Genomic DNA, 27959 nt, shown 5'->3' with positions numbered 1-27959 from the left:
AGCTTTAAAAAACCCTGGTTCATTTAATGAGCAGAGCAACAGGAAGTAGTGGGTGACTTTCTGCTATTTTTATACTCCAAAATAAATTTAAATAAAGCTCCAACTATAATTCTCATATTCAAAAGTTTTTGTAAGGTTCAATAGGTATAAACATCTACAGAAACTATGCTCTCACACAGTTCTTGATAAAGCATAGTAATTTGGTCCGGGCTAACCCAATCTGCTTTTGAGATCAGGAAATGGAGCAGGCAGAAACACTCTCCTCCTTACAGCTATGGTCTGCTTCTCTGTCCCTGCTGCATCTTGCACTGCAAGTGAGAACAAAAAAAGCCTGACTGCTCTAGAAGTTAGCCCTCAAGCAAGATTGCTCTTGGATTCCACATATTCCAGTGCTGCTGCCTTCACAGCCTGGACTGTTTCTGTTGTGCCATACTTCTTCTCGTATTCCAGATAGCGCTTAAAGAAAAACTTCATCTTCTTCGCTGCTAGGCTTAGGTGTATTACACGTTCAAAAATATCCCTGCAAAACAAAAACAAGGAAAACTCTTTTTTATTATGCAATCAAACAGGTAACAAACAAGCAACAGAAAAAGCATGGGCCTAGGAGTTAGCTGATCCTGTGGGTACAAATCTTTCTTGCCCATCATAAGCGCTTTATCAAAATGATGCCTGGAAGACAGGAAGTGACTACCACATGTGTTTCCAGAAAATTCAGACATTGTGTTCAATCACAGAGCTTTCAGATTCCTAGCATCTACAAGGATCTGTTCACAGAGCTTCTGAAACTAGAACAAGTTTCACTTGTGTGTTTTCCTTCAGTGTTCAGTACACACATGCTTGGAGGGGTATATCACCCTCATTGAGAAATCCTGCTCTGTCAAATGTCAAGCACATCTCAGTTGCTCTTTACAAGCATGGCAGGGGACTCCTAGCCTGAGAAGTGATAATATTTCTAGTCTAAGAGCACGCCTGCAGCAACCGGGGCTCAGTTCACATGTAACAGAAAACTATGGTTTTCTGCAAAGAGAACAAGCTAAGGTTAACCCACATAGTGGAGTTCTATGAATTCCCATTACATGTAAACTCAGCTAGGATGTTATGACGCAAAACTGATTTACTAGAATTGGTAAGAGACACAAATCCTTTGCTTCTTCTCTTGTTAGAGAGTAAGTAGTGTTGGGGCCTTTTAAGGGCTGTTTTGTTACTGAAAAGAGAAATAAATTTCTAGTAACTTGGAAGAGAGAGCAGAAAGGTATAATCAGTCATGCTTCAAGGACAGGCTCTCTGCAATTCCCTTGACTGTTAACAAAAATCATATGGTGTTGCTCTGAAGCCACATGCTCCACACCCCAGTTTTCATACCAGCAAGTTCTTTAAATTTCTGTGCTATGGAACAATATTTTTTTTACCAGATTGCAATTAAAATTTACATACATTTTGTGCCTTTTCTGAAAACTGGGAATCATGGCCTATGAGTATGAAGGTTCCCATTCTAGACTCTCAGCTTCCAGGCTGAGAGAAGGGAAAGTATTGAGAAAAAAAGCCATGGGTTCCTCTAGTAAATAGCAGGCCTAATACAGGTTCTTAATGCTTACCATCCAGTCACTTCCTGCGGCACCTTTCAGAGTTGTTAAATATTTGCTCACATGAAATCAAGCTTCCCAGCTTCCCTGGATTTAAGGCCAAGAAGCATCCCTTATGTTGTATTTCCTAGGAAGTTCAGAAGTACCAGCCCACTTTCCCATGCTAGTACTCACCGTACTTCCTTTTGGCTGCCATGTTTGATCATCATGTCTATGTACACTGACCAGATGTCTGTACGCTTCGGGTAGGTGCTCAGGGTATTCTCAAAAATGGTCTTGCCATACTCCAGATCACCAAACTGGAACTCCAGCTGCGCCAGCTTTGATATCACATCCAGATCTGCAAAAGTGCATTTTAGAAGTGTTCTTCTGGCTAGTCGTCACTGCCTCTGCTTAGAGTTCAAGGATGCTGCAGTTACTTTGGCAACAATATTAGCAAGGAATTGGGGTTCCATGCTACCAAATTCCCAGAGTAGGCAACAAAACTAAAATTATTAAAAGCCCGCCCCCCTGTTTCATAAAATGTGCACAGATCATTGTGTTGGCAATTTTTTTATTGTTTGGGTTTCCTTCAGTGCATTGGGAGGGAAATAAATGAAATTATGCAATCAATGCAAAGGGATATCTTGCATTCAATTTAGGCTATGAAAATCCTGTCTGAATTTCTCAAGCCATTGGTAAAACTGCAGCATCCAGGAATATACACAGTCCTTTATATTAACTTTGAAATCTCCCTATTCAGAACATGCTCCACCCCCCAATCCCTAACTGATTAACTTTGAAAAGTATTTTTTTTAAAGGAAAGTACCAATACAATTATTGAAAGAGAATTTGCTAACAATGGCTATGGATATTTTTAGATTCACAGCACATACTGCATTTCCTAGATATTACCTGTGTACTGCATAAATAACCAACATGATGTTTAGATGCTAATCATAGGAAAGAAGAGCGAAGTGGTTCTTACGTTCTTTGACTGGCAGGCACTTCAGTGCACGTGGGAGGAGCTTATGAGCTGCCTCCACCAAGCCTCTTTTCAGGAGAAAAGTGGTGTACTTCACCCACACAGACTTTTCTTGGCGAAAGCGCTTCAGCATTGTGTTGTACAAGTCATCAGCTTGCTGAAAATAAAAATCAGAGAAGATCGTTCAAACCATGGAAACACACTTTGAATCCTGTGGTTCTCCCTTGCCTTGTATGCTATTCACAACTGTATGTATCTTGGAGTACAGAACCCAACTCATGGGCCCCAGAGAATATTATGCAGCCAACAAGCTAGAGCAAGAGGCAATGTGGTGGTACTGCTTAGATGAAAAAGAGGAATGTAGGGAAATCAGCCTGATACTTGTCCAAAATGGAGGAAAAATCCACAGCATGATAAATCCACAGGGTAGATGGAAGCGCAGGATCCAGGTGGATCAACCACGGTGGGCTCTTCCCAAGAACAGAATGAACAAGCAATTTCCCTGCCAGACTCAGTGAGCAGAAGTGATCTTTCTCTCGGCAACACTGTAAACCCAGCCTCACCTTATATTTCTCAGAGCCACTGTAGATGTCTGCCAGCTGCTGGAAGACCTTCAGAGGCTCGTTGTACTGGATGGCTCTTTCGAAGACTTTCATTAGAGCTTCCTCGGTGCCATACATGTTCTCCAGGTTCAGCAGTGCAACCCACACATTCAGCTTCTCTTGCTCCTCTCTGAAAGAAAGAGGCACCACAAATAACCACCCTACCTACACATGGCTCAATGCTCGCCTTGTGCTCAACAAATCCCCCTGGAAGAGAAAGCAGGAGATCTGACTGGACAACGTCTGTGAAGAGAGGGGAGAGAAAGTGACAGAACTGTCCACTTTGTTCTGCAGGTGCCCCTCCCACGAGATAAAGCCAAGCTAAGCATGCATGGGCAATAGCAGCTCATCAACTAAAAGCTAAAAATGGATGGTAAGGGGAAGCAGTTCACCTAAAGGAGATGGTTTTGAGTGCCCTTTCTGCCACAGCTCTTGCTTTCTCTATCTCCGTAGCCTGAAGGTGAAAAGCCATGTACTGCAACCAGAGGATGGAGCTGTCTGGGTTGCCAAGGAGCAATCGGTCAAAGTCGTCGGCTGTCTGAGGTTGCCGGCTGGGATCCATCAGGGCAGCTTCAAGTTTGGAGAGTTCCTTCTCTGCCTTCTGCTTCTCGAGCTCTTTTTTTTTCTTTGTCTGCTTCTTGGTCTTAAACAGAGGGCCAAGACAGGAGAGGAAGCCAATTAGTTGAAAAGGATAGAGAGTTTTGTGAGTAGGGGCATGGCTCAAAATTCAGCTGCATATACAAAAAGATTCTTTTCAGAGCAACACATCTAGAGAAAAAGAACAGTATACGGATAGTCTCTATAGACATAGGTATATATAAATAAGTGATCCATGAACCCCAGATGCAAGCCTAAAACACAAAAGGCCTTTTGCACAAATTAATTCCTGACATAGAGCTAAGCTAATTTTAGAAGCAAAACACTGCCTTTGTACTTTCTAGGCCAGCAAGATAGTACTTCTCTTAAGAGGCCTAAGTAAACAGGATTGCATACCAAGCACTATGCAAAGCAAAATACATTGAGATACTCTACCGTGGACTCTGTAACATCGTCATCGTCTTCTTCACTGTCAGAGCTTTGCTCCCTCTGGTTCAACATGGTCGTATCCAGCACACTTAAGCCTTCCTCCCATGTAAAGCTGGCTGAAACCTGCAGCCTTGGAACTTTCTTTTCCTGCAGAAAACACAATCAAGAAAAAAGCCTCTATTTAGAAACACACACAGCAAGCATCCCACACAAAGCACGAACAATGCTCCAGCCAGTCTTTTACCTTAGATTTTGTTGCACACTTCTTCTCTTCTCCCTCCTCTTCTTCCCGATAGTAGACTTCAACACCACTATCATCATCTTCAGGGCAACGAGTTTTCTTCTTTTGTGCTTTAACCTCCTAAAAAAAGTTTAGGTAGAGCAGCTTATTTTTTTTAAAAAAAATATTAACATTTTTGTGTGTGTAGTTTGTTTGCATCGTTGGATAACTGTTCACATCAACAGTGGGGTTAAAACCCCCTTTTCCAGGATAAATACCTGCTCACTTTCAGAGTTTCCCCTTTTTCGCTTTCTCGGCTGTGCGTCCTTTTCACCAACTGGCAGTTCCAGGGACTCTGGGATAATGCTTGGCTTCCCAGTGTCTTCAGGAAGGAGAGAGAGCTCTGCAAGGTTCTTTTCTTTATTTATACTGCAGAATGAGTAAAAGAGAAGGGGCAGAAAAAAAGTGGCAGGAGAGATAAGGAACTGCTATAAACATTAAATCTACACAGTACTTTCTTATTAGTAACACAGGCTTTAACATTATTCAACTTGTTGAGCATCACACCAGCCCTCTATGGTAGTCATTATAATTTCCATTTCATAAGACAGCGAGCAGAGGAAAATATAGAAATGCTTTCCCCAATACCACCTGTTAGCCCACAACTGTTGTGATATCTGAACTCTGGTCTCTGTTGTCCTGTGAACCATACTGTCCTCATGTGTCTCCGCAATATTTTCCATCCCAGATTCACCCCTCTATTAGGAAACATCACACCTACCTGAAAACCTTGGCAGTAAGAAACTGGCCGATATGTATGTATTTTGCACACAATGAATTATCCGAGATGAAGAGAGGAGAGATAAATTGTGGTGGGATTTGACCCACAACCGAGTCAGACAACCTGCCAAGGGGGAAAAAAAGATAGTGGCATATAGTAACACAGGTTTATTTTGCTCCTATTGCAGACCAGCTTTATTTCTTAAAAGAAAAATGTTATAAGTGAAATGGTGGACAAACTCCACCCCACCCCTCATTGATTAAAATTTATTCAGATTGTTCAGGGTTAGGTAAAGTTGCTCTGAGATGGAACAATTGGCCATTCCTGACTTCCAGAACTATAGGCTCCAAACTGCTCTACAATTTATTTAGATACCATTCCAACAAAAATTCACAATGTGGTCAGCAAAGGAAACTTACCCAAAGAAGATGCCTGATGGAGTGATGGATTTGACATAGCCTCTGACAAGCTGACCATTCTGAAGATCGTCGAGGGATGTGATTTCAGGGTCTTCCACTTTACAATGGCTCTTGGGAGTTATCCTATAACAGAAATGGAGAAGTAGTGAAACGCCCTATTTCTAGATAGGCTTCTATATCAGAAAGGACACTTCTGGTGACTGCAAAGCGGAAAATCCTGACAATATACTAAAAAAAAAACCCATATCCATAGTACAGAAACTATTGCAACATATGCAAGGGCTTTGAAATGCTGACAACTTCTATCTCCATTTTGTTAATAAAGAAAAGTAGAGCTCTAGCTACCCTTGAAAAGCTTACAGTTTAGAAAGCAATGAATGAAGGAGAAGTCCTAGTGGGATTTCTTTACTTCCCCTGTTCTTAAGAACTGGACACAAAAAAGACAAGAACAAACAAGAAACCACAGTATCAAAAAAAAATAAAAAAAATCCAACAACTCAAAAACAGCAAGCAACTTTAGCAAAGGACACATATTTATCTACTTTGCAGAATCCATTCTAAGGACACATATTTATCTACTTTGCAGAATCCATTCTAAATGCAACAAAATTTTGTAGTTGCACTTTAGGCCCAAATGTTAGGTTCCCTCTTCCTATGTCCCAAATAGTAGGGCAGTTTATGCTAATTTTGAAAACCTGTGCAATAGGATATAGAGTATTTTCTATTATTAATTATTATTATCATCATTATTATTTAATCTTCTTCCCATCTATATTTAGGGATTTACCTGGATTGTCGAAGGGACACTTCCATTTTTTTACCTTCACTGGAAAGGATACAGCACCTGTATGCAGGAAAAAGAAAACATGGAACTTCTGCACATTTCGAAAAGACCCTCTCCACAGAAAATATTGTGATTGAATGAGTTATGTGATAACTGTTCTTGGTCATGGGCTTCATGAGGGCATTAAGGATCTAAGAGAACCAATGAAGCTCAGGACCAGAAAGGACTTAGGGTTAAATGACTGTCAAATAAAATTCCCTCAGCTTGTCTACAGACATGATTTTGCATAAGACTCTTACCTGACAATTTTCCCAATGCTGAACATTTCTAGTGGCTGCTCAGCATATGAATCACTCAGGTGGAAAAGGCTGACTTTCCCCTTCCTTTCAAAGGGAAGCTGAACATTCAGGCCAACATGCGGAATCACCTTGCTCACATAGCCTAGCGTGATGGTTCCTTTCTCCAGAGAGTAAACTCCTGTTCAGGGGTGAGGAGGTTCAAACAGATCAAGTCAGATATTATAATATCACACTCCCCTATGGCCTACTTATACAGTACACTTAAAGGTTGTCAGTCTGGATCCTGAACCCCAAGTGCATCTATGATCAATTCCCACATATGGAGGACCTAATCCAGTCCCTAGTACAAATTGCACCAGGAACTTTACTGGCACACAGGGAAGGACTATAAATTAATAAATAAATAAATAAATAAATAATAATAATAATAATAATAATAATACCCCGCCCATCTGGCTGGGTTTCCCCAGCCACTCTGGGGACTATATTTGATTTCTAATAGTAACAAGGAAATATACTCTCCCTGCCTTGCACATAAACACTGACGAAAACACAGTCTTTCAAACTTTGTCAGAACCATAACAGGAGAGACAAAAACAGAACAAGAAGAGCAGCCCTGTCAGATCAGATGAAAGCCTCTACCTAGTCCAGTATCCCATTCCCCGTCGTGGTGAGCCAGGGGCCTAAGGGAAGCTTGCAAGCAGGATATGAATACAATAACATTCTCTTGCTTGTTTCTCCCAGCAACTGGGATCTGGAGGAATACTGTCTCCAGCGATGGAATTAGCTCACAACCAACATGGGAAGGGTCGTAGTACAGTGGTAAAGAACAAGTGCTTTGCATGCAGACTGTCTCAGGCTCAAGTTCTGGCATCATTATGTACAGCTGCCTGAAACCCTGGAGAGCCACTGCCAGTCACTGTAGATGATACTGAGCTAAATGGACAGTTGGTCTCACTTGGTATAAAGGCAAGTCCTATGACCAGCAGCCACTGCTCAGCATTTGGTTGTTCATCCTCTAGTTGTGCCACTTTGATGACGTAAACAAGCCCCTACCGGCTCACCAGATGCAGCTTGTCACACTGGCCACATGACCTGGAAGTGTCTGCGGACAGCGCTGGCTCCCGGCCTATATAGTGAGATGAGCGCACAACCCTAGAGTCTGGTAAGACTGGCCCGTACGGGCAGGGATACCTTTACCTTTACCTTTACAAGCCCCCATTACTAAAGGCATCATCATCAAGAGCTACAAAATGATTACTCATCCATTCACTTTGACTGACATACAGCCTGGCCCCGCTTTCGGCAACCAAATTAGCATGGCCTTCCCTATTTATTACAATGCCACAGAGGCATTTACATGCGTACAATGGGGATATGAACATGGGGCTGTGTGTGAGAGAGAGACAACACTGGAGTAAATGGAAAGCCCTTTTATGCTCAAGAATTCCATGACACATCTGAAGCTTTTCACATACAAGGAACTACAGGATCAGAGTTATTGTGAGCCTATGGAATTGGGTTTATAAGCCTCTGATGACTAGATAGAGAGTGACTGTCATTGACTGTCTCTTTCTGGGATCTTAATGTTGTGGCGCTCTCTTCTCATCATACCTGTAAGTGACAGATGGAGCTTAGTTTCAGTGACATCAGAGCCGGTCACTGTGGCAGCCAAAGCTTGTCCATTTCTGAAGTGTTTCCCTGCGTGTTTTAAGACCTGTTGGGAGAGAATGACCTGATCTTTAGCATCATCCAACCACTTAATTGTGCCTGTGAAGAATTCCCCATAGTGGTGATGCATGGGGGGGGGGGCTGGGCTAGTGTTTAGCTCTTCATAAAAACCATTTTGAAATAGTTAAGGTTTCAAATTGTGTACTTATCTGGGAAATGCCCTGAAAGAGACCAGAACATTTCCTACACCTTTCCAGTGAAAATCTGAACAAAAAAAGCCTTGTGCTCCTCTTATCCTGAAAGAAGTAACCCTTGCTGTGACTGCTATTGACTGTCTTTTATATGGCTGTAGAATTCTTAAAGCTTAACTTGGACAAAAAATAACAATCCCAAGGATGTATCCTTTTGGCTTTGTAAAGACTAACAAATTTATTATGGCATATAGAGGTTATGTCATAATAAATTGGTTAGCCTTTTAAAAAATGCTATAAGACTTTGTTTGACTAACACGGCTATGTCTCTGGTAATAGCCAGGACAACACACTTCCAACATTTTAATGCTTCTGTTTCTTTACTGCAGATTTTCACGTTATTGAGCGTAGCCTCCTGCATAGATCCTGTGCCCTTCATTCCTTGGCAATTACTTACTGTGGGTCGAAGGGAAAGTAGCAGCTGTTGAACTCTCCCTCTAATGTTAGGGGTGACCTCCACCTCCAGCCATTTATTTGCAGCAGCATACTAAGAATAGAAGTGAACAGGAGAAAATAAAAAACTCTTCACTAGAAAAGACAGAGTCTAGTTTTTACCATGCATTCCCTGGTAATAGGTCCTATAAATTATTCCAGAATTTCCACACCAACCTCCCCAACCCAAGTGAAACAAGAGCTTATGGATACACATACAACCACACATTTTGAACATTATCCCCCATTGGGAAATTGCATCAACCCAGAGTATTCGGAAGCATGTCATGCTTCCCAAATCTACAGTGAAGACTGGCCCAACTTTTTAAAATGAAGGGGGAGGGGGAAACCCTTGTTACGCAAAGGTAGAAAAGTTTTAGGCCTCACCTTCTTAACAAAGCATGTCACCGTCTGCCCAGGCTTAAAGGGTTTCAGTATTTCTTCCGGATTGCCATCTTCTGGACCCAGGGCAGTTTTGCTTTCTCCAGACAGCTCACTGATTGTAAGTGGAGATTTATTTATATTTATTTATTGAATTTATATACCGCCCTATACCCGGGGGTCCCAGGGCGGTTCACAGAATAAAAGCAAGATATAAAATCACAAAATACATAATAAAAATAAAAACAACAGCCCAATAGCACACACACACCCCAGTTATGCCCTTAGCTTCTTTGCTTTGACATGTCAATATTTCCCCTGTCCCTGATCAAAGTGTCTCCTATCCAAGCTCATGGAGAACACAGGACTCCCAATTTTAGGTTGGCAATCAAAAGCAAGGGACATAGTGCACAAGACACATACTAGGATGTGTATTACAGGGCTGGTAAATTCTCAACAAGGATGCTGGAGATCTACAGACATTTCCTATGGTTTAGAATGAATTGGCTCTGAGTAAAAGACGAGTTCACAGAACACGTTTTTTCATGTCTCCTACTGCAGCTTAATGAACTCCCACCCCAAGGAAATTGCTTGTGGGCATTGGAGGGCCCTTGGGAATGGTGTGGGATATGGTTGGGGGGCTGAAGATAGAGAGGGGAAAGTGGTGGGAACTGACTATTATCTTATCTGGAAAAAGGAGGAGCAACTTAAAATTAAAACCATCATTCTACAATAGCTTGATCACCAGACATGTTCTAGGCAGTCTCTATAGATCCATGTATCCTTAGAGGGCGAACAGCTTGAGATCCACTCCCTGCTCCCTTCCAATATTTCTAGGTCCAAGCATTTGCCAACCAATCCAAGATTTCCTATCTGTAAAACTCTAGGCTGCCTCCCTTCAATGTACTGTATACTACAATCCTAGCACCCACCAATAACTTCTCTTGTCTTCAAGATCTGAATGTTTTATTCAGCTTTTAATCTGTTGGGAGCCACCCAGAGTGGATGGGGGAAACCCAGCTCGATGGGCGGAGTATAATTTATATTATTGTTTATTATTATTACATAATGATAATAATGCCAGAATCATTAAAATTAAGCAAAGTGTCACTTGGGTCTAGCATATTCGTGCAATATGTTCCAAGATGCAGAATTTTATGTAGAGAACCCCTACTCTGTCACTGACTAACATTCAGACCAGGAGACGCTTGGATAGGTGTATCTGTTAGCATTTAACATGTTGTAAAACCTCATCAAACAAAGTATCTAAAGGCTATCTTACCTTGGTCGGATGCTGAGCTCTGGGCAGGTACGGGTAAAATGGGGATGGGTGATGGGCAAATACCTACAAATTAAGAGCAGATTAGCACATCATCCTTACTCCAGTTGTAAGTGGCCCTTCAGTTTTTCAAAGTTCCCTCTTTATCTGCTTGGAGGGGGGGGGGAATAATCACTCTGAGCATGCAGGACTAAAACTGGAAGGGGTCTTTTCCACACAAAAGTGTTTCCTTAATTTGCACAAGTCCTGCATCTAGAGTAGGTGGGAAGAGAAAACCCACTCTGGGTAACCTCTCTCCAACAGAGAATTCCAAGTTGCCTCCTTGTCAGCTGTAGATGGAAATGGGTCTGTATCCAGGTAGGAAGAGAGCCAAGTGACTATGCTTTAATTCCCTGACTTGGACTGAAAATTAGTAACAGGGCAATAAATGCATGAGGACAACACTTGCACTTAGGACACAGATCTGGAAAGTTCTGTGCCTGCTAGAACATTGAACTAAAATTTAATAATTGGCTAAAACTCAGAAAAGTCACTCAGAAGCTTGGGGAGATCTTACCTGTGATTTTTAATGTCTTTGCCCCCAATCACCCGAGCAGTCAACTGCTGCCCAACTCTTAGCACTGATGTTGGAAAGGTGCCTATGGAAACTTTATCCAGGATCTGGGATGCATGAATGGAGCCGATCAGCTGATCATTAATTGCCACTAAGACATGAGTAGGCTTGATTGACTTGACAGTTCCTTTGACCACATCTCCCAAGCACAGCGAGTGATTCACAATGGCCGAGGTTTCCCCAAGTGTTTCAGATTCACGCCGTGACCTGATTACAGCCTTTCTCTTCTTCTGATCTTGAACAGCAAGTAAGAGCCCACAGTCACCTGGCTGGAGAGTTTTCAGAACCACTAGGACCGACTGTCCCACTTTCAGTTTTTCAGAATCAAAGCGGAAAGTGTCATTGAAGTGGGAAGCCACAGGTATGGCAACCAGCTGACCATTTCCTACCAATGAAACAACTGCATGCTCTGTAGCCACATGCTGCACGATGGCTTGGTGCTGAGAGTTCTGTTTTAACTGGAAAACACAGAAATGACATCCAGAGAAAGTCACTCACACACACACAAAACCTGGTACAGACTTCAACAGCCATTTAAAAGCAATCCTGACAAATGTTTTACCCTCATCACAAAAACTCCAGGGTTTTGCCAGGAACGACTAGGAAATTCTCAGGACACAACATTTTTTCGTTTTTAGGCCCCAGCTGAATTCTTAGGCAAAAGCAGAAAATGCCAACACTCCCTGGGGTTTTCTCAGATGTGTACCTAACAGGTGATCAGTTTTTCCTAAGGATCAAATAATATTGAAGAAGTTACAGCTTAAACCCAGTTATTCCTTCTAGGGCACAGGAAGGGAAAGCTGCTCCCTCCTCCTCATTATGGCCCCTTGACATCTGAATATAAGCTAACCAATTGTTTTGGTCCCAAGGACTGCATTCACCTTTGCCCAGTCCTCCAGGGGTCATATGCAAGTGGTAATCATGGCTATATACCACTCTTGTACAGACACACAGGATGCACACATATATATCTCCTCCCCACACTGTATCTATTTTGACTTTCTCTTTGCTGCTGCTGGAGGCAGAAAAATTTGACTAGGAAGCTAAAGCAGCTCTCTGGAGGGTGGGTCAACCACCCCTGGCCTAGTTATTCCATTGAATTCTCTTCATATGTTGCTCATTTCTATGGTATTCTATGAACCTCTCTTCTATGACTCTGTTATTAACCAGCTACACAGGTTAGTATCCAGCATAAAAGCCAATTCAGGCTAATCATACCTTCTTAGGTTTGGGGGACAGCAACTCCTCTCTAAGCGACACATAGACCTTTGATTCTAGGGAATCAATGCAGAGAACCACAGCCCTTGTTTTTTCACCCTGGACAATGTTTTTGCCTTTAAAAACAAGCAAACATGCACCATAAGATTATTGCTTGATATAACTGGGGCAAAATGAAGCAACTGCATTTCAGTACTTCAGTAAGAGACACTATTTATTTACATCACATCACTGATAGCTGAGTCAGGAGAAAAACCAAGAATTCACTCAGGTTTCAGACACACTTCTGCGGCTCACCGTTCAAAAAGACTCCACTCTTTGCAATCAATTATTTGTTTCCAACCCAAAGAGCAAAATATAGTATATCAGGACAAAGTAGACAAGGGGGGGAAAGACCACAAAGTATGTCCTACCTCCAAGGTGACTATGAGTAGCCATTATAGTTAAGCCAGAAACAGAGGTGCTATCAAATAGTGCTGAACCATCAGTGTTGACTTTGCGAGCCGTCAGCATCAGCCTCTGCCCAGGTTTTAATTCACAGACTTCTTGAATCACACCGACATCATCTGAGGATAAAGAAAGAACTATGTCCCGTTTGCAGCTTGATGTTTCATTGCTGAACTATAGAAAGTCAGAGTAAGTATAAGAAGGATTAACTATTAAAAATGAGTGGATTCCCTTATTTTGAGGAATTATGCTCTGGTGCCTGAAAGTAACTTTCTTGCTGTATCTTTAAGTCAATATGAAAATGGGGTCTTTTAAGCTCATAGCAAATGAGCCAGTCACCCAGAAACAAAGTGCCAGTCAAAGAAATGTAATCTTTCTCCAACTGCAAGTTAAGCAAAACCCACTTGGCAATCACATATAGCAGAAAACCACCCCGAGTGACTAGATGTTTTACCTGAAACTGAATCTTTGAACCTCTCTTTAAATAAAAGTTTGAAAAGTTCCTAGGCCTCCTGGTTTTAGACAAAATGTTGAGAAAAGGTCTCCACGCTTGTGCCCCAAAACCAGGACGCTCACATGCATCCACTCTGCGTATGTGGCCAACACAAGGTTTCCATGGGCCATCTTTTATCATCATGACAACCTTTACCTCTTCCACTCCTGATACTCTTGATTTCCTGCAGCTCCTTAAAGTATTTGTGCAGCAAACAGAAGCTCTCAGAAACAGAATCCTCGGAGGAGCACTCAGACACCTTCAGGGACAGCAGGATGCGTTGCTTCTCCTCGTCAATGCTGGTCACTTTGGCAACTACAGTCTGACCTACCACATAATGGTCTTTGGTGTCTGTCACAAACTTGTCACTCATTGCCTATAGCAATTAGGAGATAAGAACCAATTAATACTGTTCCTTAAGAGTGCTTTTGCAAGAGAGCTATCAACACCACCAGCCTCAAGACTTCCAGAAAGGAAGGAATGCAATCAAAACAGTTCCAGACAAGAAACCTTTTACCTAGGTTGAGTTAGAGACAGCTCATGCTAGCTACTCATGCTAGCAGTCTAATTAACATTTCATCGCTAGATGGTTTGCCTTTCTAAGACCAAAGGCTGCATTTTCAGCTAGCTGAAGATCTTTGGATAACGTTCAATTTGTTTTAAAAGTCGAATTTGTTCTATAAACCTCTATTCTTTGACAGTCAGCTGATGCTAATAAATTGGGAATTATGCCATGTACTACTGCTCTTTGGGGAATGCGACAAGTGTATATATGGATCAGCACAAGTGCTTGAATGCTCTTTGGGGGCATGGCTATGGATGGTTGTGCCAGAAGCAGTTTAGTCATGCTGGTCACATGACCCGGAAAGCTGTCTGCGGAGCAATGCAGCCTCCCTCGGCCTGAAGTGAGATGAGCGCTGTACCCCGTAGTCACCTTTGACTGGACTTAACCATCCAAGGGGTCCTTTACCTTTGCCTATGGATGGGGGTCATCTTGAGTGCCTGCATTTCAAAACATACCACTAGGAAACAGCTTCTCTCATACCACTTGCAAGCAGGAAATTCCTATGTATTATTTTGTGCCCTTACTTCCAAATCCATCTAGAGAACTCATCTCATCAGGAACTTTTATCCTTGAGTAGTGCAGCATAAGAGATTATTTCAACTAGAAAGCACCCCTTCCTCAACATCTGCGAATAAACCTATTTTAGTAGGGACAATGCACCATGCCTTACCGATTTGGGTGCCAGCCCTGTCAGACCATATGGAAACTCCACAAACACACCATAAGGCATGACGTTTCTCACAAAGCCAGTCAGCAGCAATCCAGGCTGGATGTCTGAAAAGCTCTTCACCACCCGTTCCTCCTCAATTGCTGAAATAACCGATGGCTTTCTGCTCAGGGTCTAAACAATGGGTCAAGGAATAAAATTGGGGAGAAGGAGCGTACTGGTAGTTTGGTTTTATTTGGCAGCCACAAAACAAGCATTTCACCAAAGCCTATCAACATAGAGGAGGAGGTAGGCAGACTGTTATAACACAGGGGATGTAGGACATAATTGTGCCAAAAAGTAAGATCATGTTGCAACCAACCTCCTGATTCCATTCAGATTCCGCAGGGGGGGAAATAAAACGTTCTGTCAGCAACAAGATTCCACGGGATCCCAATTTGCAGGCAGCCATTTTTTAAAAAAAAACTGAAGAAAGCAAAGGGAATAATTGCTTCATCCAAAAACCAAGGTGGTGAAGATACTAAAGGCTACAAAAACCTTTGCTCACTTCTACTCTCCCTCCATCTAAAAAATCTTCTAAGACAATTTCTTTCCTTCAGACTGCACAGACATAGAGAGGTAAAACTGACACAGAATCTTTGAAGGTCACTTGTCTGAGAGACAATATATGCAATGCAATGCAAGTTAATGCTGTTGTACAACATAAAATGGCTAAATGATTTCACCAAGCTTGGCTGGACTTTACAAGGATACAACATGACCTCCCTTGTCATGGAGGCATAACACTCTGTGGAGAATATCATCTGCTTTGAGGCAGGACCACCACAACTTGCTATTGGACACATAGTCAGAGAGATGATTTGTGGAAAGGTAGGCAAAAACATTGTCCGGCAAGATTGTAACTTCAAGGCCATCTTCTTTTTTCCTCAGAATTTTTACATCAACAATCTGAGCAAGAGAAAAAAGGCAACACTTTTTTAATAAGTGGAAGACCACCACCTAAAATGCAATATTCCCAGGATAACAAGGTTTCTCAAAATGCAAGCAACTTAAAAGATAAAAGAAAGAAATAATCTCAACAATCAAAGTTAAAGTCTAGGAGCATTTTTTATTTTTTGGAATAACTTTTTATTGGGTTTTATAAACAAGGATCATAGGAATAATAATCAATATAAATAAATAAACCAGTTCTTATTTGAATATAACAAAAATAGCATAATAAATCTGCAGCAATATCTACAACAAATAGTTCATTATTAATGGTCATTGTACAAGTTCTTGGTTTGTGAATTTCTTTTTTAAAAGGAGGTGGGGAACAGGATAGAATATAGTTGACAGATAACATTCATCATCGCATTGCTAAATGCCTGATCAGCTGCCCTTCTGGTTGTGCTTAGATTAAGTAAGTGCAATAGTCATTTTTACTTAGATTATCAATGAAACAATATAAAGTGTTGGTATACTGATGAACACTGGAGGGGAGTTCAAAGTGAAGATAATAATTTATGTTTAAATTTAAATCTAGACCAACCAGATCGAGCATTTATTCTGATGTGCAGAACACTTCAAGTTAGAATAAATGGTTTAAATCCAACAGAAATGCTCCATGTTTGCATGAAGTAGTACTATAATTGGGACCCCATAGCACAGTCCTTCTTAAGATATATGATATGATAATCTGATCATTTTGTATGAAATAAAACCCAAGTTAGAAATATCATAAATTCCTGTCTTTGCTCCTAGCATCCTCAGGGGAATGTCAACAGGGAAAGGGAAGGGACATCTTTTAGAATAAATTACCTGTCCGGTTTCGTATGTTACTTCTCGCTTCTTTGAAGTCTTTTTTTCTCCACCATCCTCAGCTTGTGCTTCATTTGTCAGCTTGAATGACAGCAGCAGTCTCTCCTGCTCAGGCTCACATTTTAAAACAATCACTTTGACCACCTGATTGGCAAAACAAAAGAATCTTCATATTGCAGGCATGTTCACTCTCACACTTCAAAAACAGGACCACCTGAATGTGTCCCCAGATATCCCTCTACTGCATCCTATCTGGGTCCTAACCCATTTCCCTCCACTTTAGCTGGATAAAACGTGGAAGTTCTGTAACTTTCCACTGGCTTTATGCATCTCTCTGTGTTAAAGTAACAAATGTAAGTCATTTTACTAGTAGTTCAAAAACTTTTATTTAAATGTTTTTCAAGAGAGGAAGAGAGACCACTGCTATGTCCTACTACATAAGCATATCAAGGGTCCTGCGAATTCAGTAACAATAATCTGCCATTCATGTTCCATCACTAAACAAATGTATGTGCATTAAAGATGTTATGCAAATCTGTTATGCAAATGTGTACAGCTATTAACTAAAAAAATTATATCAAGGAAAATCAGACTTTTTTACTTTTACCCAGCTTTTACCTGGCCTGCATAAAATGTTTCTTGAGGAACAATTGAAGGTTCCCCGCCGAGCTCATTTTTGGGGACAAGGCCCTTTATGTCGTTGTAGAATTTCACAATGCAGCCAAACTCCCTAGCACAGGCAACAAAACCATGGGTGATGAAGCCTGGCTTTGCATCTTCGTAACTGGAAAGGGCAGGGAGTTTGGAATTGACAAGTGTTCTCTTAAGCGTCAGAGCGAGTTTCCTTGCTTCAGGATTGCAGGAAAGCACCTGGAGGAGAAGAAGAAACTGGAATTATGTATGCCAACTGGCAGGAAACTACAATTGAACCAAAATGAAGGAATGTCCAAAATGTCAGCTTGGAACTCATGGGATCAGTCCTAATACAGCTGGTACAACCCATCAGCTTAGAAAAATAAGGGCTACGAAAGGTTAGGAGATAGCTGTCAGAGACAGGGCTCATCCTGTAACAGGACCTGAATAACACTTCTTTAACTATTCAGAATAGGCATGGCGAATCTCTGATCTGCAAGCTAAATAGGCCACTACACAGGTCCTAATGTGGCTGACAATGTCATTTTCCCAAGGCACACCCACCTGCCCAACACTTGATGTCAGATGATAGCAGGTGTGGGACAGGTAAAGACATATTTGTAAAGGAGCAATTCAGAGCCTTAAAGTGTGCTCTCAGCTGTTCCGAGGCAAGCAGGGCTTGCATTCAGCCCCTTTAAAATACCAAGTGGAGCCAATCCCTTCTAAAGTTAGCAGCAATCATCTGATTGGTGCGGACTTCAAGCCCTGCTGGAAGAAGCTGGACTCAGAAGTTGCCTACCAAAAGCAAGGCTTCCAGTCTGTGCTAAAGTCAAGGACGTCAGTGCTGAAGTCAGTGCAAAGGAAGAAAGGATTGTAATTTTAGACTCTTAAAGGTCCTACTGTGGGATCCTCTCTTTAATTGGTAATGTTTATTACTTCACTTTGTTAAATATGTAGCAAGCCAGCTTGACTGAATTGGGGGCCTCTCCTGCTCATTTTGCTGAGTGGGGCCCCAGAATTCTTCCGCAAACTCCTGCCTAGACGGAAATACTGTCTACATCTCATCCTGTGGGGCTGTAATCCACCTGCCAGCAAGTCCCACAGAACTCAGCGAGCCTGACTTCTGAGTAGGTAAAATAGAAATATTAGAAATTATGAATACATGTCATTGTCCCCATTTTAGATTCACTACAACTCTGAATAAGCTAGATTGAGAGATAGTAACTAATCCAAGGATTACACAGTAAACAAAATGGCTGAAAGGGATTCTGAACCTAAGTTTTGCACATCCAACCTAATGTTACCCACAGAACCACAGCTGCTCTCATTATAAAGGCAGATTATTGCATGGAGAAAGCCCCCTTGGTCTCTCCTTGCTAGAGAAATCGATAAAGCAGGGCAAAGCGGTCCCTTACAGAGAGTTCTTACCCGACACCGGACAGTGCTTCCCACACTGTATTTCTTCTCTGGCTGTTTCAGAAGCACATCTGCCAGATGCAGTCGGGGAACCAGGGCCTTGATGTGCTCAGTCACCTTTACTTGCATGCCAAAGGGCTTCAGAGCCAACACTGTGCCCTAAAGTCCAAAAGAACGAGGGATCAGAAAGCAAGAAAAACTAGTACAGAAAGAGGAGATGCCCTCCATCTAACTTTGAGGTAGTGAATGTGGGGCATTCCAAATGTTTGACTCCAACTCCCATCAGCCTCAGCCAGCGTGACAAACAGTCAGAGGTGATGGGAGCTGCAGTCCAACAACTCCTTTGGGGGGAAAGGTTGGGATGTAAATTGGGTAGCCATCTGGAGGGCACCACATTGGTTACCCCAGCCCCTAAGTGTCCCTCTCCCCTCAGCTGCTACTACAGTGTTACTTAAGAACCATTTTGAAGGGAAGAAAGATCTAGCTTTCAATAATTACATTTCCCCTTGAAGCTCATGTTTATTGTTTTATCATACAGTTTAATTGATGCTCATTATTTAAATCTTTTTATGTAGACTGCCTGCAAGGTTTCCCTTAAAATCAGCATATAAATATCTAAACAAAGCATGATTACACAGACTAAATGATAGGCAAATCCATTGCACATAGTTTTGTGGAATGTAGCAGAAACCAGACTGATTTCCGTACAACTAATGCAACGGCTTTGCTAGGCTACAGTGAAATTAATAGTGTTCCATTAATGTCACACAGCAGGATTTAGGTTCAAAGATGCATTAAGCACACAAGTTAGAAGGGCAAAATTGGACCAAAGCCCTCGCCTCAGGTTTGTTCAGTAAGATAAACAAGATTCCAAGGACTTTTTTTTCTCTCCTTGAACTTACTTCCACCACCTGTCCAGGATGAATATCATGGTATCTCAGGAATGGAGCCTCAATAATGTGTCTGCAAACAAAAAGAAGGGAAGTGAAAATTGATCTGTGTGGTGGAAGAGAAACAGATGAAAGAGTAAAGAGAACTGATTCTCCCCCACCTCCAATTCTTCCTCCTGCTCTTCTAAACAGGTCACCAAGTGAGCTTCATGGCCAAGTGGAGATATGAACCCTGGTCTCCTACGTTCCTGTCCTGCCACTGTATACCATACTGGCTCTTTTTATATCTGTGCTGTCAGTATGAAACTTGGTATATATGATCTAAATGAGGTAGGGTATCATTGGGCTAAATATCATTCACATTGTGTGCCATGATCTAGCCTTGGTGTGGCCTTGGTGTACATGGGGTGGGGTAATGGCTGTGCCTGGACAGAAATTCATCAGATGCTAGAAAGGACCTCAACAGAATTTCATTTGTAACTTAAGTAGCAAAACATCACCTGAAGGCAGAAAGTTTGGATACCTATGGAACCCATTTTTAAAATGTGCAAATGCAATCCACTGCACAGGTGTGCATAATGTAGCCATCTCAGTTGTTCTGAAAGCAATGGGACTTATGTCTCAACTGAAATGTATTGATTATCTGTTAGGCATAAGGAAGTTCCACCTATGCATAGAATTTAAGACATGGAGATATGCTTGAAACATGAGTATATAAAGACACGTCACAGATTGGTTCACTCAAATTGCACTCTAAAGCTTACTGTTTGAGAGACACCACCAGCACATCATCCATTGGGCTGTACTCAATAATTCGGCATTTATGTTTGCTTCCAGGCTTGAATGCTGCAGGTTTGAAAGATTTGGCAGTATCTGAAAGATGTTTTATCTGAAAGAGGTATAAAGATAGTGCAGAAAATGAAGATTAAATTATAAATCCAGACAGTTTTCTAGTTTAAGATTAACCCTGCTGTAATCCAGAAAGCAAAGCAAAGCCTAGATGCTGCACCTGTCTGATTCTACCTTCCAATATGAATTACAATGTGACAACAGAGGTTATGATCACAATGTAACCACAGAGGTTATGATTGCATCTAACAAGGGTGAGCAAACAACAAAGGAATCTAGAAAAGCTCTTTGCTACCTTCAGACTCTGGACTCTTCTCCAGGACAAATTAAGACATCATATAACACATTCACAAACAGATGCCAAGACACATCTATGTATTGAATCGGTAACGGGCAAAAGTGCTGATGTACTGCTCCCCAAACATCAGCCATGATGGTTGAAACGGTCTACCCTCCTACAAGGTGCAATCAGCACTGAGTTACTTACATGTGCAAAAGCTAGGCAGCCACCATCCAGCTTGAAGATGGCACCAGTCTTTTTGAGAAAGGTCTCAACTGTGGAGTCTGGAACTACCCTGCCAATCTGATCACTAGACAACTTGCCAAGTTGAGTACCAGGCTGGAGGAAAACTGGGCGCAGAGATAGGCGTATTGCCTTGGAGGTAGGATTGTTGAAGAGAATGCATGCTTTCACCTGGAGAGGAAAACACAAAGGGGGGGGGGGAGGTGGTAAGTTTGTAGGAAAAATAGGGAATGTGCTGAGAATGGTACTTTACTTCTCTTAAACATTCTAGCCTCCATGACTATGGCAAAACCATAGAGATGCACCCGTTCAATTTATATCTTAACCAAGTCCCACAGCACCATCTTAACACAATTTAAGACTTGCTATAAAATCACTTACCGTCTGACCTGGTGAGTAGTTTCTTGTTTTTGTAGAAGTCATATGCATGTAGTCCACAAGTCCAGAGAAGGAAGACAGAAAACTGAGAGAAATTCCAAAAGGAGTCACCTGGAAATATTCAGAAGGAAACAAAAATTGCCCTGCAAGATGTAAAATTAAACAGAAGAATTTCTCTGACAGATCTAGATGAATATTAAATGAATATTGAGTTCTAATGTGGCTATCATGAAATGTAAATGTGTGTTTTATGGTTTATATGTATTACATGTTTATATGTATACAATATTAATGATTCTTTTGTTAGTGGCTCCAAATTATGTCTTCTAGTGCTGTAAATCACTAGATTTAATAACATTTTAGGGTGGTAATCAACCAAGTGCTACTCAGAGTAGACACATTAAAATTAATGAACCTAAGTCATGTCCATTAACTTCAATGGGGTAGCTTGACTGGGGCTAATGTTGAATATCACCCTATAGAGATTTTTAAAAATCTAGGTTAAGCTAGAGGAAGGGAAAAAACCCTCATGTGGTTCAGACATAGGGTCATAGATGTTTCCAAAAAAAGTCTCTATTTTTGGAATTATCCTTATATTTTAACCAACCTCAGTAGTCAGAATGGAACAATTCAAAGCTGTGAAAAAGTGGGTGCATCTTTTGTTTAAAATGCAGATGTGTTAGGGAATTTATTAATTTCACTGTACTCTTCCAAGAGAGAAGAAAATAAGATTAGTACATTAATTCGTAAAAAACAGCTTACCTCCTGAATCTGGGCTTTCACCACCAGCCCAGGTAGCAAATTGCCAAGGGACCAGTTTTGTGCTTCTGTGGCAATAGCTGCAGCAACCTCCGACTGATCAATGGTCATGCGGATTATCCGCCCACCATTCTTTACTTCTTCAATGAGGCAGTTAAAGTATTGGCCTATCTTCAGCTCAGTCCCTAAGAGACCAACACATGCAACTATCATCACTTATCAGCAAAGTTTTGACATTCCCTTTCTATCACTATGGCCATTATTTCCTGGCACCAGCTACTTCTGAAATCCTTTCACATGTTCATCACATTAAAAGGCTTTTCATCCTAGATTGAAATACTCCACCTTGCATAAAAAGCTTCCTAAACAAGAGAAGCCAGACAACAGCTGGCCGCTTATAAGTTACTGTACAATGATATGTACTCATCTCTCTCTCTCTCTCTCTCTCTCTCTCTCTCTCTCACACACACACACACACACACACACACACATTGGGCAGTAAATTCTGCCTCTGGTAACTCCCAAATCTAAGATTTTACAGTTCTCTAAACCACCCATTTGCTTCTCCCCCTGCCTTAAACCCAGTACTCCTAAGTATAGTTATACCTTTGTTGGCTGACTGCAGGTAGGTCTTGGCTTTCTGACGAGGCAGAAATGCTTTTGTTGCTTGGATGCCTATGTCAATAAGGTAGCCGTGATCTTCCACACTAGAGATGCAGCCAGAGAGCAGCTGTTTGGAGAAGAAGTGTAAGCTTAAAGGAAATTTTATCAGACTCCTTATTGTTGTTCCTCCCTCCTCAAGCACTCAAGTTTCCCTGAAAAGAAACAGGACTTTGGGCTCCCACAAACGAGACCTATACCCTTCACAGCAATATTAGGACAAGATATCTGCACCTGCTGAAATTCTATTCCCTGCATTCTTATAAAAGGCACAAGAACATTTTCCCATATCAAATCACAAAAAATTAACAGATGATATGTTTTGAGCTCATCTGATGATGCCCATTGCCAGGTTAGGGTATATGATGATACCAGAGAGGTTCTTTTCCATGGAAGCCCCTCTCTAGGTGTGTATACCTGGCACCTACATGGATAACTTTCTGGCACCAAGTAAAGGCATTTTTATTTATCAAGACATCTTAATTCATCACACTGTGTTTTTATTACTGCTTCTTTCAATTGTTACTTTACATTTCAAAGCTATTTATCTGCTAAAGTGCCTGGCGTGCTCTGGTCCATGGGGTCACGAAGAGTCGGACACGACTGAACGACTAAACAACAACAAAGTGTTATTAATTGTTGTAGTTTTGTGCTTTTTATTTTGCTTTATTATATTTTATTTTTTGTAAGCTACATGACATAATTTTGAAAAGGCAGGCGTAAACAGATAATTCATATGTTTCATACCATGCCTGGTCTCAGAGTGGCAGCATTCAAAGCCTTGTTGACGTCTTTGGGGTTGATTGTTAGCTGTATACTCTGACGACCTGTAGTAGTCTTCTCCACACCAACCACAGCACATCTGACCAGCATTCCTGGGGCAAAGAGATCTGAGAGAGAATTCAGATCCTGCAAAAAAATAGTTTAATGGATAAATCCTAAAATAAGGAACATATCAAAACAGCAACAGTAATATCTAGTCACTGACTCTGAAACTTTGGCCAAACAAAATGTTCTGCTGTAAGCAATACAACTGAATTTTTGAACATGCTACGGAAGATGTTGATTACTGAAGGGGTTGCAATGCAGCCATTTAACTATTCAAAGCTTATTTCCTCCAAAATACAGATGGCAAGCCAAAGGAAATTCATGTTACTGGCTGTGTGGAGACCCAATGCAGGACTCCGTGCCAGAGTCTAAAATGGAACTAGCCAGAGGGAATTTCTAATATTTCCTCTAAATTCTGCCCTTCTCCCTGAGGATTCCCATTTTCCTCTCCTTCAGAGCTTTCATATGTTGTTTCCCTAACAGGATTTCTTGGCTTTTGGAGTGGCATTTCGAGTGAGTGTGATTTGACAGCAAAACAGAGTCAGATAAGAAATTTTTCTCACTGCTATTCCCTCTGGCTAGGTTCCCTTTTAGACTCTGGCCCCAAAGTCCTGCACGGGGTCTCCACACCGACCCTGCAAGCTCCCTTCACCCAACCACAAGTCTAAACCCTCCACCAGAATAGCTTCAAGTTCTCTTTTCAATTTATTACGTTGGCTTCGCCTCAATACACTGGGTTTTTCCACAACTACACCAATATGTCTTCACACCCAGGATAAGGTAATCATTCCCAGATTTACCTTTCCCCTCACAATGTATGAAGATATTAATTTCAATGCACATCCTCCCATTCTTGCAGTGTGCAAAACACTAAGCAGGGCACTCCTGATGTTGGACTACAACTCACATCAACTCTAGCTGTAGCTGTTGGGGATGGCTAACAACATCTGGATGGCCTCAAGTTCCCTATCTTGGCACCAAAGCAAGTCAGGTGTTGTAAAGGCAGCTCTAAATGGTCTTCTACAATGTAGGCCTCTTCAGGACAGAGCAGGAAACAGAGGAGGCAAAAGAATGCCCTGAACAGAAGAAACCTGCTGCTTGGTGGTACTTGCAGAACCCACCAAACAACTACGTAACACACACGCACCTTGTCTTACCTCTAAGTGCTGATCTGTAGCCACCTGTTCATTCAGCATCTCATTGTAGGCATCGCTTATACGTGTCACTTGCACAAATCCAGTGAGCCCATTGGGCAAGCTGATCACCAGCTCAAACTGATTAGACTCTTTCACACATCCTAAGAGCAGTACCCCTGCAGTAAGGGACTGTTTAAAAAACAAGGACAGGTAATGTGCAACTTTCAGAAACACTTTTTTCTCCTGTGTTTTACACAACTAGACTGTCCCCCACAGGGGAAAAAGATATGATGTTAATAAAAGCTGTAAGTCCCCTTTTTAACAAGACCTTTAAAAATCCAAAGAAAAGTGGAAGGGGAAAATTACATCATTGCCTTCTGCATGCTATGAATTATTTCTCAATACCACAATGATGTACAATCTACTCCTGTCTCATATGCTACTATCTGAAATGGTACTACTTATTGCTGTGTAGTTATTTGCCACAGTGTGAAAATAAGCCATAATACAAATTATAGACCAACCTCAACTGTTAGAAATTCAAAATGTTTAACACCGATTTTTACAGCGGCTTTCTTCTCAATCTTGAGTTTTTTTGGCTTTGTTTCATCTTGCTGGTTTTTCTTTCTTTTCTTGGTCGCTTCTTCATGTTGCGTCTGAGACAGTTAAAAAAAAGAAAGACATTTCAAGATTTTGAAAAGACAGTTGCTTCCCTAAAACAATAGTTTAGTTTTAGAGTTGCAAAGGGACCCCTGAACGTAACCTGCAGGAAAGCATGTTTAAGAGAGTTTAATCTTAAGGAAGGCCTGGTCTGAAACTCAATGGAGCAGCACAGATCTAAAGTTAAACAAGAATGGAGATGCTGTGACCATCCAGATATTGCTGGATTACAACTTCCATCATTTCTAACCAATGGCCACGATAGCTAGGGCTGGTGGGAGTTGGAGACCAACAACATCTTGAGATCTACAAGTTCCTGCACTAACCCAGTTTAGTGTTATGGAAGCAAGTGAGCTCAAAATTGAGGCTGAAGTCCTCCACCTCCTCTCTCTTCCTCTGGCACACATCAAAGGAAGAATTTTGAAGCATTCACTTCCGAGTTTAAACTAAACTAACCACAATTTGTTGCTATGCCCAAACCAGGCCAAACTCTGGCTTATTGAAATGAGCCAAAATCAGGAGCTACAGTTTAATTGGCAGGAAACTTGTTTATACAGCACAGGCATTTCTCTTCTATCCTGAAGAGTTCCCAGAACCACTTATTGTGTTAAGAACAATGTCAGCGCATCAATCTGGGGCTATAGCACAGTGATAAAGCATATGCATTGAATGCTGAAGAATCTGGGCTGAATCCTTGGCAACTCCAGTTACAATTGCTACAGGTTAGAGGGTTTGAGAAACACCTCTGTAGAGAATCGCTACCAAGCAGAATAGGCAATAATAAGCGACAAGATGAACCTATGATCTGACTTAGTAGAAGGCAACTTAATACGTTCACAGTTTGCATACTTTGAATAAATTATCCTGCTCTACTGCTGACTGTCTGGCCGCTTTTTCTTCTTGACTTTTCCTTTGTGGGCCACCTCGAGGGAAATTCTCTTCTACAGATGACATGGTTATCTTTCTGCAATGGAAGCAACAAAGTTATTTGCATATACAAATTGTGTTCAAAAGGGAAAAACCAACACAAACATTTTCTTATATGCAAAGAATGAGGACAGACTTTAAAATAACAGGAATAAAATAATTGTTGTGCTTTTGAAGATGACTCATTCTCTAAAACAAGACAACACTCATGAGAGTATCAGGACACCAAGAGCTCATAAATATTGTTAATCTATGATGTTCAAACACTGCACCACACCTACTCAAACTGAATGTCTACTGGTAGAGATGCAAAAATAAGCTAGTCCTTCCTTTGTTCTTAAGTAACGAAGAGTTATTTCATGAACCAAGATCCTAAGTACAGTGGTACCTCAGGTTACAAACACTTCAGGTTACAGACTCCGCTAACCCAGAAATATTACCTCGGGTTAAGTACTTTGCTTCAGGATGAGAACAGAAATCGGGCTCCGGCGGCACGACAGCAGCAGGTGGCCCCATTAGTTAAAGTGGTGCTTCAGGTGAAGAACAGTTTCAGGTTAAGTACGGACCTCCGGAACGAATTAAGTACTTAACCTGAGGTACCACTGTATTCAATGCCTACATAAGTGGAGATCAATAAATAGTTTTTTCTACCATTAGCTCAGTTGGTTAGAGCGTGGCGCCAATAACACCAAGGTCACAGGTTTGATCCCTGCATGGGTGCATCCCAGGGGTTGGACTAGATGATCCTCAGGGTCCCTTCCAATTCTATGATTGGGTCCTCTTCCAAGTCTATGATTCTATCTCTCAGCCAAGAAAAAAAACTCACCTGTTGATTTCTGGCTGTTGTGCGGCTATTATAAACCCAGAAACTTTGTATTTTAAAATATGACAAACTAAAAAGAGCATTTCACAAACAATATGAACAATATGCACTATTCTAAATGACTTTGCTTCATAACCATACCAGTATTTTAATCATTTTCCCCACATACATTCAGAAAAATCTAGCAATCTTTTACTAGTTTTAAAATATAAACATTTTTATATAGCTCAGAAGGTACAAAGTGGAAGCTGAGGCAGATAAGAGCACTATTTTCACTCTGCCTTTATGTCCATAAAGCAGCTTTCAATATTTAAAAAAAAAAATTACAAAAACGGGATGAATGGCTTTAGTGGGAAGAAAGTGGGGTCCTGACGGTCGTCCATACTCCATACTTCACACTCCACCGTCCCCCAACCCCTTAGCAAAACAGAGTTTGAGGGTGGGAAGCGGTATGATCACCCCACACCCTGATTTCTAGGGTTACAGACTATTCAATTTTCTGCACGGAAGTTAAATCAAGCCACACAGCCCCCCTTCCATGTCTTCTGTGAGAGATCCTGCAAACAGAAGAGCGGAGGCGCGTCACAGCAAGCACTCCGGCGGCGAACCCGCAAGGCACTCACATAGCCACGCTAGTTCTACACGTGCAACCCACCTTGCCGTATTTCTCAATCCCCAGCTTACCCGGACTCGGCCCCCTCTCCTTAGGCCACCCTCCTTTCCGTCATTATCCCTCTTTTCCAGAGAGCTCAGCTTATGTACCTTGTGTCCCCCACGCTTCTTCAACTCACTGGCACGCCTGGGGCGTGAGAACCGCCATCTGCTCCGTAACCCGGAAACGAATTCGAAGGCCAGCAAAGGGGAACCGGAAGTGGGCTTTACGGAAACCGGGCCGTGGTAGAACTCGCGGGACGGTTTATTAATCGTCACAGAGCGCAAGGAATCCGGTAACTTTGACAAACACGCAAATTGCCCAATCACA

General features: G+C 41.6%; 1 protein-coding gene across 2 annotated transcripts; it reads right to left on the bottom strand.

Annotated features, from left to right (window-relative positions):
- Positions 1-3: 3 nt before the first annotated feature.
- On the bottom strand, positions 4-27833 carry PDCD11 (programmed cell death 11). 2 transcript variants are annotated; one of them, XM_083441498.1, is made up of 36 exons: positions 27740-27833; positions 26077-26191; positions 25092-25223; positions 24589-24756; positions 23351-23512; positions 22550-22673; positions 21947-22128; positions 21188-21295; positions 20771-20977; positions 20199-20323; positions 19447-19507; positions 18557-18703; positions 17114-17365; positions 16496-16639; positions 15449-15643; positions 14699-14869; positions 13620-13839; positions 12937-13089; positions 12524-12639; positions 11249-11763; positions 10696-10758; positions 9420-9528; positions 8998-9087; positions 8293-8395; positions 6679-6856; positions 6383-6439; positions 5596-5718; positions 5177-5299; positions 4674-4824; positions 4420-4536; positions 4182-4322; positions 3542-3792; positions 3111-3279; positions 2551-2704; positions 1758-1923; positions 4-520 (listed from the first exon to the last, which is right to left on the bottom strand). In XM_083441498.1, exons 2-36 carry the CDS (start codon positions 26179-26181, stop codon positions 355-357), a joined length of 5448 nt encoding a protein of 1815 aa, XP_083297624.1. In that variant the 5' UTR covers positions 26182-26191; positions 27740-27833; the 3' UTR covers positions 4-354. The 2 variants fall into 2 exon arrangements, with proteins under 2 accessions (XP_083297624.1, XP_083297625.1); XM_083441499.1 differs by having other exon boundaries at positions 27633-27806.
- Positions 27834-27959: the final 126 nt, after the last annotated feature.

This window comes from Podarcis tiliguerta (assembly GCF_965153285.1).
Source record: "Podarcis tiliguerta genome assembly, chromosome: 5".
Taxonomy (NCBI): domain Eukaryota; kingdom Metazoa; phylum Chordata; class Lepidosauria; order Squamata; family Lacertidae; genus Podarcis; species Podarcis tiliguerta.
Note: the sequence above shows the minus strand (reverse complement) of the source record. Positions and strands in the feature narration are given on the sequence as shown.

Coding starts and splice junctions, on each gene's coding strand:
- PDCD11 (XM_083441498.1), bottom strand. CDS start 26,181: ATGTCATCTGTAGAAGAGAATTTCCCTCGAGGTGGCCCACAAAGGAAA. Junction 10,759..11,248: donor AAAGACATTAAAAATCACAG/GTAAGATCTCCC, acceptor CTTAATTTGTAG/GTATTTGCCCATCACCCATC. Junction 6,440..6,678: donor AGCATTGGGAAAATTGTCAG/GTAAGAGTCTTA, acceptor TCCTGCATACAG/GTGCTGTATCCTTTCCAGTG.